Source organism: Convolutriloba macropyga, chromosome 7 (assembly GCF_964194025.1).
Source record: "Convolutriloba macropyga chromosome 7, txConMacr16.3, whole genome shotgun sequence".
Classification (NCBI taxonomy): Eukaryota; Metazoa; Xenacoelomorpha; order Acoela; family Convolutidae; genus Convolutriloba; species Convolutriloba macropyga.
The window spans coordinates 55,488,138-55,499,002 of record NC_134474.1 but is presented as its reverse complement, the minus strand read 5'-3'; the positions used below and the strand labels follow the sequence as shown (position 1 = coordinate 55,499,002).

The window sequence follows — 10,865 nt, the reverse complement described above, 5'->3', positions numbered from 1 at the left end:
TTCTGGAGTATTGAAGCAGATAGCATTCAGAAGGACCCTGAACAAGTTTACACAAAACAAGAACATTTTCTTAATATTTTGACGAACTCCATCAATCACAATAGTGAGATATGAAATCAAATTGCACGGGAAATCAGAAATAAAGTTAGAAAAGAACTTCTATTCTGCGCTGAACGAGCCAAAAGTCTCAACACACGCCTTCAGCGTAAACCTTTGTTGCAAGAAAAATACAATAAGACTCTCGTGACAGGCCTCTAGAAAACCTATGTCAAACCGGTGGAAATGCAAGATCCTCAACCAGACAGAATGTGGTACCTGCCACAACATCCTGTGGAAAATATCAATAAGCCCGAAAAAGTCCGCCCGTTTGCAAATGCAGCTTCAAAATTCCGCAGCCAATCGCTTAATTCAAACCTTCTTACAGGACCAGATCTCCCTTTTAACATTTTAGGTGTCTCGGTGAGATTTCGAGAACATCACGTTGCGGTCCTTGCGGACATCAGAGGCAGGTTTATGCAAATCGTCATCCATCAGATTGATCAATCTGCTCTTCGTTTTCTCTGGTTAGCAGACAATGAAATACATTAGTACCAATTTACCAGACTCATCTTTGGAGAAAATTGCTCTCCTTCGTGCGCAATATACGTTCTTAACCATTGTACCAAAGAGAATAGTCAACAATTCCCAGAAGCACTTTTACATGGATGACTACATCCAATCACATGCAACAGAAGAAGATGCCTGTAAGGCAGTTCTTGAAACAAAACATTGTCTGCAAACAGTTGGGTTTGGACTTACAAAATTTGTTTCAAACAGCCCTCTAGTCCTAAACCAAGTCCCTCCAGAAGACAAAGACAACCAGACAGATATTGTTAGAGTTCTTGGTTTTAAATGGAATTTTGAGAAAGACTTTTTTTAATGAAAACTCTCGCTAATTTCCCAAAAGATGCCTCAGCGTACACTCAACGTAAGATCTTTAGTCTTGTCTCCTCAACCTTCGACCCAATAGGATCCATCTACGATCCTTTTTAGAATAATTTTTCAAGAACTGTGGAAACTTGGGAAAAAATGGGACAAACAAATTGCCCCTCAAATAGTTAAACCACTTCAAAAGAATTTGGACTTACATTTTTTCTTCACCCGAATTAACATTGAACAGAATTTTAATTAAGAGTTGCCATTCACTAGAAAGTGAAAATGAAGTCCACATATATGTTGACGCCTCGGCTGTGGCAGTTGCAGGCGTTGCATACTTGAAAACGGTTCCTAACTTAGCAACTGATGTGGAAACCTGTTTCTTAATAGGCAAATGCAAAGTTGCCCCAATTAATCAAATCGGCGTACCTAAATTAGAGCTGGAAGCCGCAGCCATCGGAGTGCGCCTTCTTTCAGCCATCATGAAAGAGTCATCGTTTCACATTCCTCGCTCTACACTCTGGACAGATAGTCCAGTAGTACTTGACTGGTTATCCACAACAAAGGCAACCTGTTTTTGTTGCGAATCGCCTCAAAGAAATCCTTGCTTCAACTGATGCTGACCAATGGAAACACGTTACCACCAAAGAGAATCCAGCCCATCACGGGAGCCGTCGTCTCAATTCAGACCAAATTCCAGCTAAATGGCTAACAGCGCCAGCATTTATTTCCACGATACCGCTCAGCGTTCCTGAGAACTCTTCAAAGCATGTGTTAGGAACGCATGAAACTCCACGCAGTTTGTCGGAGCAAATAATCGACTCGACACGGTTTTCAATGTGGAACAAGTTGCTTCTGACTTTAGCAACAGTCTTCAATTTGATCTTTCGAATCAAAAAGCAAAGGCCTAAAGATCAACAGTATATAACATTAGACTTCGTTCTTGCAAGAAATCGGCTGATCAAAATGTCGCAGCAGAAGTTCTTCTTCTCAACAATCCAAACCCAGAGACGTGGTTCTAGGATAGATTCAAAGCGCAAAATCTGTTCGCTCAACCCATTGTTGGACAACAATGGAATCCATGGAATCTATCGGTCATGCGGAAGATTGCAATTTGCGCCAGATAACCTCGAAGTCGAGCCATTTCTGATTATATTGCACGCAAAAAACGAGGTAGCGAGACTCTTTATAGAGCATGCACACAACATTTGCGTTCACCAAGGAACAGAGCCAGTGAAAGCTTTAGTGCAGCAAAGATGCCACATCATTGGACTAAGTACAGATGTTTTCTCTGTAGACGATTTGCCGCTCAAAACTTTCAACCTGTCATGGCTCCCGTCCCTGCCTGCCGTTTCCCGACAGACTCTACCCAGTATTCTTTCGCGAACAGCGGAGTCGACTTTTTTGGACCTTTTATATGGAAGATGCCAAAAGACAGATTGAATAACACTACGGCCTCATCTCACTTGCCTGGTTACTAGGTGTGTCCATCTAGAAGCTTGTCCCGATCTCAACACTGACACTTTTTAAAACGCCTATCGACGTTTTGTAAGCCGCAAATGCCAGTCAACAACAATGCTCAGCGACAATGGCAAGACATTTATTGGTGCATCTGAGGAACTAAAAAGATTAAAGTTTTTTTCTTGACCTTTTTTTCGAAGCGGTTCTCTATGCAACTTGGGTTGACACCCTCTTTGACGATCTGGTCAAACGTCTGCAATATGTTAGTTGGCCCCTCTTTCCCCTGGAGCATGTTGTGCAACAATCAAGTCGGAAGTGAAACTTGAAAAAACATTGACTTTTGTCCTTATCGCAACCAAAACGAGTTGGTTCCTTAACTAAAATCTGATATAAAAAAACTTAACAAACTGTCTAGAACTATGTAATTGAATCCTTATCTACATTCTCTTCCCACGCCGCTGTTCAATTCAATCGAAGCTTTTTATTAAAATTTTGAAACAATTGTCAATCAAATTTAGAAATAAAGTTGAATGGAAGAAGAAGCGCAGACATTGGCCAGGCAAACTTTGGTCTGACCCTGGTCAAGCATTTTCCGTTTGACCTTTTTAACTTTTGGTCCTCAAAAACGGGATAAAGCCCGGAGGGCATTGAGTGGCTGAGCACCCCCCCCCCCCCCCCCATACACAAACACACTCAGTTCCCCCTACACAACAACATAGTTGCTCTTATATGAAACAATCCCCTAAATCGCATGTTAGGACGGTCTGCTGTCTGATAATCTATAGTTCAATAAAAAAGAGTTATTTTGGGACACAGGAGACAACAAATTCAATGGAACTTTCCATCTTGCATAGGTAATGTAGCGGAAGGTCTCCGTACTGAGAGCGTGTTCAGACATTTAAAATATTTCAATCCAATCGGCTGTTGTTACTGATCTCCAGAATTTGTTTTTTTTTCGGGATTTTTTTAATGGCTCGCAACTGAAGTTTGAATTTTAAAAGCGTTTTTTATGCCAACATTTTTCTCGATTGTTTCGTACTAGGTTGTTATTTCGCTCGCGTGATTGATTTAACCTTTCGAGTTGTTTTTTCAAGCCTGATTTGCTGGTATTGATTTTGATCTGAACTGTTCTTTCAGATTATAAATCGCTAACTGAAATTGCAGCAGTTTACACCACTAAAGGTGTCATCATAACTGCTCCGAAATTGATTTCATTTTGTCTATCTTTGTGCTGGAATAAATAAGGCTCTGAGCTCTAAGGGAGCTAACGCCTTTCGTTTGAGATATTTAGTCTGACTTAAGTCGTTTTATGATTTTTTACTGAGGTTTTAGGTCTTCAGTTAGCGTTTTTTCGCAAAAAAGCGTTCACTTCTTTCAAATTTGGATTTCCTATATTTCGCCCTTTTTGGTTCACAGATTAGTATTATGCCCTTGGCTGAATTCTATACGTCTTTTCGAATTGGGCATGGTATAAAGGTTTCGAGTAATCGGTTATAGATTGTTAGCATTGTTGATGTGTTTGAGGTTTCTTTCATATTTTGTTTTGAAAATTTGTAGTTAGTTCAGTACATTAACTGCTGTATCAATTAAAAGTCATAAAGCAAAGAGTCAGATTAGTTATATTTAGCTGTTAACTGACTACTGTTTGAACAACAACAATAATAATTTGAGCAGTATGGCCGGTAATAGTTCTGAGTCAGTCTTTTATACGAGAAAAAGTGCTGGTGCTAATTTTGAAAACTGGCCGTGGCCACATCCAAATGGAACAACAGCTGTTGAACAATCATCAGATTTTGGACCGCCTGTTTACAATAAGAGCATGGCATCTTCCGATGATCGTGGGCGGATTCTAACGGCATCAAGGCAGCATCGGTTTTCCTCTCAAAATGGGACGCTTTATGAACCCACGTTAAGTTTAAATGATATATGCGTTTTGTTTGTTCAATAAGATATAGCCATACGTTAATTAGCAAATATTTGTGTCGAAAAAATTCTGTATCAAAAAATTAAGTAAGATAAATATCATCAAATTCCAAACTAAACTCAAAGCTGCTGAAATTTTGATGATTTCATGAATTACCTAGAGACTTTGAATCTGTGCAGATCTGGACGGGACGAATACCCGCTTCTGGACTTGCTAACATTTTGCACTGCAACATAACGAACAGATTATTATTTGCGATTGTCTACCAATTGAGTATATTTGCAGGTAAAAATGCGAAGAATTGGTCGCAGTTGAAGGTTTGTCATCTTTTAATATCCAGAGAGAAAACCGATCTTCTTGCTAGATCTGATTCCGCAGTACCCGAGGATTTGACAAATAGAACTAAATGCGAATCAACGTTTGTTCAACTCTTAAGTTTTGGCGAGGCGTTGGCACCTCAGATTTTTGAATCAGTTGGTGTGTTTTTCCGCTTATTTTGGACATTGGCTTACCTGGGTTTACTTGGAGTGTTTGTGTATCAGTTTCTGTCTCTCGTCCAAAAGTACATCCGGTACCTTGTTGTGACCCAGATTACAATTGACAGAGAGACCCAATCCCAGTTTCCGGCAGTTACATTTTGCAACAACAATCCAGGAAAGTTGCGCGCTCTCTGCGCCATATTAATAATAATCGTCTGAGTATTAAATTGTCAGACCTCATCAGACAACAGGTGGGGAATACAACGTTGTAATTTGACCCTTTGGCAATATATAATATTTGTATGATCATTAAAAACACCGAATACTAACCATGATTCAGGAGTAAGATTATATCGATCTTTTTTTGATACTTCTAAAACATTGAATCGTATGAGAATAAGTGTAAGGACATTAAGGTAAACGTGTTTCAGGATAATTGCGATGCAGGTTTCAATACGTTAACAAAATTTAAAGTTTATTTACTTTGATGTTAATGGTGAAGTAAATCAAAATTTTCGGTCGTCTGCTAAAAGTCACGCACCGCCAAATCCAGGTATAGATTTGTAGCACACCCTCCAAAAATGGAGTGCTTGTTCGGTGCGTAAAAATTAGAATCGAAAATGCTTCGTCTTGCCATTATCAAGTTACTCACTTGTTGTCCCTTCGCGCAACAAATGGTTCCATGAGGCTGTATATATGCCGAACAGTAAAAGTTTTTGTAACCATTGTCCGCTGTTTGTATTGTCTGTAAACGTTTTGCTCACCCTATCATCTTATTTGAATCCAATTTATTGGACTGGGTAATATAAGTATTGATTCATTTCGTTTTCACGGCTTTCAAGTGCACAAAAACCTTTCATTTCTCTGTACAAATTAACATGGAACCACTATTGTAAAAGAGAGCGCTGCATTTGATTGCAGTTCGGGTGTCTGAGATGGCAAAATTAAAAAACTTCGTGGACTTGGCGAGTTTGGACGAGTACGTGGAGTCACAGCTGCTACTGCAGATCTCGGAAGACTACAGCTTCGAGTGGGATCTCGAATGTCCTGAGAGATACCTCGAGTGTCCATCAGGGGTAAGTCACTTCCTCTGAGATGAAAAAAGTATGTGAATATTTAAATTCAATAGAGAGAGAAAAGTAGCTCGATAGTTCATCTGCGAACAGTAATTAGTCTCGAATGAAAAGCAATTATTTTAAACCTGTGTTTTTTAATGCAAAAATTTAGCTAGAACATTTTTGCGCTTTTCTTCTAGAATAATCTTGGACCTCTCAAGTGACTTTTTCGCCCATTTCTTGATTTTTGAGTGATTTCAATTGCTCTCACTCCGAAATAAAGTTATGCTTGAACAAAACCGATAGTTAGATACGGTGCGAAGGTCCTGAGCGACGAGTGGTTAATGACTCTGTCGAGGTGAAGGAATAGGACTCAGTACTTCGGGGTTCAAGCCCCACCATATTTATTTTTTGCGCCAATAAAAAGTTTACGCCACACCGGTCATTCGAGAGCAGTTTTTCCGACGTTAGTGGGTTTATGTTTTAAAAAACTGATTGGTTTATAAGCAATTTACGCTTCAAGTATTGCTTCTATTTCGGGTAATATTACTTCAAATGCAGCTGGTTAAAGTCTATTGCGTGACTACAATCGTTAATTGGCAGGACAATCGATTAAAAACCTCAAGGGGAATTAAGAATTTTGAAAAGCAGATGTATCGTAGTCACTTAAAGATACATTTTTCATAACCAATAAAACATAAATTTTAACCACTTCAGTTTAAAACTAGAGAATCGAATTGCAGCTATCCCGGTGCAAAGGTTACAACTCTCAGAGTGGAACTTAAAAATTGACATTTAATCGAACGCGCTTTCCTTGAAAGTTCGAGAAACGAACGTTCTTAGTCAGCTTGTGTAATGCGACCGTGCATTATTTCAAAATCTGAACAATTCTACAATATTCCCAGACGTTGGTTGCAGTGGGTTTTAGCGCTATACCATTGATTTTCATCAGTAACCATTACTGTACCAGACAAATAGCAGTATAAATACTTTTGCCAGTCTGCCCAGATTTGATTAAGAAATATCCAAATCTGTCCTTCTTCGCAGACTCATTTACATTGTTAGTCTACACTGCACAGAATGTTTCACATCAGACTGTACATACAAATAACTGACAGACTGAACACAGCAAATTTTGAAAATTTCGAATAACGCGAGCACATGCACGATTTTTTTAAGATGGCGACACCCTCAAGAGCTATTCTAGCTCTAACTATACCATATATTGGTGCAATCACATCTTTCAGGTGGAAACGGTGGATGTCGGCGGAGGTCGGTGGCGGAGGTCGGTGGAGTCAGAATTAGTTGTTGAGTAGTAATAGAAGTATACAAGTACTGCAGGCTTCGGGCTTTTGTCCGTGGGTCGTCAATCCCAGTGTTAATCAGTCTATTTCAGTTTATTTTTTTCCTTGGTCTAAATAGTAGCCTCAATGGTCTCAATATGTTGTGTATTTCAGATTTGATTGATACTTTATGTCGGTTGAACTTTGTTGACTGTTTGATTGAATTCTTGTTTGTATTTTAATCATGGAAAATATACAGGTGATATTCAAATTTGATCAGTCGATCATTGCGTGCAAGGATACATAATTAGTTCTTCTTGTTACTCATCTGGATACAAAGACATGCCATGGCATAGTTACGTTGAGAAAGGTCGTAGAACTTTATGATGAAAGGGGCGAGCTGATTGTAAACATGAGAAAAAGACGGGCTCGAGTCAGACTGTGGTGGTGGCTGAGCGCAAGGTACGAGTGCGCGTACTGTGACTACAAGTCACGTGCGCAATACATCACTGCGCGTCGCGTATCACGGATTCATCAGCGGCGCATTCAACCGACAAAATGCGACCTCTGCGAGTTCCAAACCATATACAGATCAAATCTCAAGCGCCATCATGAAAGAGAACACAACAACATCAACATCAAGTCGGAGTCTTCGTAAATTCATTGAGTTCATAATCATTCATTCAGTCTTCATTGTTTACATCCTGTTTAGATCCGAAAGTTTGATTTGGGTCACGATTTCACTCATCCTATTTCACTCATCCTTTATGTCTGTCATCCTGTATGCGTTTACCTTGTATGTTATCCTCTTTAGCTTTTTATTTGTTTACATTAATTAAATCCGAACTTGATTTCTGCCTTTTTCTGTATTTCAGATGTATCATGTTTTAAAATTAATCTTTAATGAATTTCACCAAGGGCGATCCAATCCAAAATGCACGTATTGTATTTCGGAGTCATTCACAGTAATTAATTTTACACGTGCTACCTCTTCCGAGTCAATTGTGAACAATCCTCTGGATGGCAATCCAGTGGACTGGTCTGAGAAGTCAAAGGAAAAGACTGCAGGGAATACGAGTGAACTTCCTGCGTGTATTCAAACTTCCTACGATCGAGTATTCAAACTTCCTACGATTAAATCTACGATCAAACTTTCTAACATCAAATAGCCTACGGTCAAACTTCCTACGATCAAACTGCACATCAAACTGTATATCTAACTGCACAAACTGTACCTAACTGAAACTGTACCCTCGACCAATTTGTCCTCTACCAAACTGTACCAATTCTTTATTCCAATTCATTAGTAATCCAAAAAATATTGGTTTTGCTTCATGAGCATGCTTTTTGAGGCATTAATTTGAGGTATTAAATAGCGGAGTATAAGTAGCGCGGAGTATAAGTGGCATTTGTAGCGCGGAATATAAGTGGTTGCTGTACAAACGAAAGCGATAAAAGCGTGGGTAATTATCGCATGATTATGCTGTAGTTGATGCTGCTAAGAAACAAATATGGCGGGAATTGAGGTTGTTCAGAGAGCAGATATGATGTAAAAATAAATGCCCAGAGGACACACAGTCGTAAGTACCTAAATCGTAGATCAAAATCAGAAAGTGCAATTTGATGCTCGCGTGAGTCATTTCGTATAGCTCTGAAGAAAAGCTCTGTAATTTTAAAAGCGAAATGATCATAATAATTTTCATTAAGTTTTGCAGAATGATATTATTCTGTTTCGGTACTGAATTTGCCTGAGCGGTAAGTACGGGTTCTACAAACTCAGCAAAAAGTATTTAAAATTGGAATAACTTTTTCCTGGAAAAAAGAAGGAAGTTAAATTAAAACGCACAATTTTAACTTTTGTTAAAAGGGGCATCTGCTTCATCAATTTAAAGTTGCATCCAAAACGAACCTTTCAGCACTTTAGTTGAACCAAGCTAAAGGTATTTTAATTATAGTTGAGCAAAACTGAAAAAAAAAACATTTAAAACGTGGCGGTTGGTTTTAATCGAGTAGTTTTTTTCCTTAAAGAAATATTTCTGCTCAAGCATGAGTATTTTTGAAACAATGGTTAGATATTGAAGCAAAGATGTAGTATATTAGTTCCCTTTTCCTAAAACTGTAAATATCCGCCTGATATCAAAAGGGTCAAGAAGCAAGTTTACTCATTTTCCTTTGAAAGAGAAGCAAACTGTTGAAGTATAAATATTCAAAAGTTCCCAATAAATGGCTGAGAAACTAAAGCGAAATTTCAAATGTTTTGCTGTTTGATCCCAAAAAGTTAATTACAGTCCATTCGTAGCCAGTTTTTAGTTGTAAATTATTCATTGTGTGACTATATTGTGGAAACAAGTCTTATTTTTGGATACAATATTTTTCAATGAAACATCTGGAAACCAGATAGAACTTTGCAGAGCTAGAAACATAAGCAAAAGTTTATAGAGTGCTGATATTGGCTTGGAAATTGATATGAAGGATAAAAGAGATGTAAAAATGCTAAAATTGATAAAATTAGAATAAACACCTGTTGTTATTGACACATTTTTTCTGAAACAATTGATTTGGGGCCAATTAATCCGATGATGCTAAAGAAACTGCAACACCTAAAATAACAAAAATATGACAGTTTCACACAGTTAATTGATATCGATGGAGTCTTGAATATCAGGTTACTCGCGTAACTACAACTTTACTTAATTGAACTTTTTTGGGTATAATTTGAAGGAAAAGTAAGTGAAATTTAAGATAGATAATTCTTGACGATTTTCGAAACTCAAACATGACGACTTTCGAAAAACGATAAAAGCTATTATAATAATACCACTCGTATCTTTTTTTCCTGAATATACCAGTGAACCAAAGTTCACTGAGGTAAAGTACCTTATTGTGCAGTCCTCCCCTCCCGCAAAGTGTGGTCAGAAGATTAATTATTGTACATTTAACGTAACTGGTAAGCTCCTCATCTCGATAATATTAGAGTCTGTGTATTTAAATAGAACACCCAGATGGTATCATTTTCATCGGAAGATTAGTTTTGAAATAGCCGTTTTTGAGATTTTAAGCCCATTTTGCCATTTTTTCATCCCTACGTTTCCTTTGTTGTCTTAATTTTTTAATTCGAAAACTAGTCACGTTCAGAACGGATAATGTTTACGGAATGTTTGTTAACATTTTCTCCCAAATAAGTTCACTAATTTAAGGGTTGTGAAAGCATGCGATTTGGAGAAAGTGAAGAGCGACTACGGAATTTTTATAGACTGGTTAAAAAGAAGCGCTCTTATGTTGTTTGTTAGTACCTATCTTAGCACTTAAGCTTCATGTGAAATAAATAAAAAAAAATTTTGCGGACTGTGCACTACAAACAGTGCAAAACGGGACAAGATTGAGCGGTTTCTAAATTCTTAATAGTCGCGGTTAAAAAGGCAAATTGAAGATTAGTACAAACTTATATCCCAAAAGCTCTTAGGTATCTAAAGTATGTCTGATGTAACTTGTAGCAATACTTGTTAAATCACATAGGACAATTGAGTTTTTTTAGGAAAAACAATCCTCAAAAATTATTTTTTTTGATGCTGGAGGAATTTAGTGGTCATAAGCTTAAATAAAAGCTTTTGGACAAATTTTGGATTATAATGACAAAATCTTGTCACTAGTTTGTGCGCCGTTGCAAAATATCTCTGCAATGATAGTAACATGACGGACGCGTGAGTCTGTGCGTAGCACAGAATATTCTAACATGCATCTCAAAATC

General features: G+C 37.9%; 1 protein-coding gene across 2 annotated transcripts in view; it reads left to right on the top strand.

The window, feature by feature from the left end:
• Positions 1-5,688: 5,688 nt before the first annotated feature.
• Positions 5,689-10,865, top strand: part of LOC142343168 (uncharacterized) — a 46,152-nt gene continuing 40,975 nt past the window's right edge. For both annotated transcript variants that reach the window (XM_075394869.1, XM_075394868.1), the window contains exon 1: positions 5,689-5,855. In XM_075394869.1, coding sequence (XP_075250984.1) covers positions 5,715-5,855 — 141 coding nt within the window. In that variant the 5' untranslated portion in view covers positions 5,689-5,714. The remainder of the gene's footprint in view (positions 5,856-10,865) is intronic.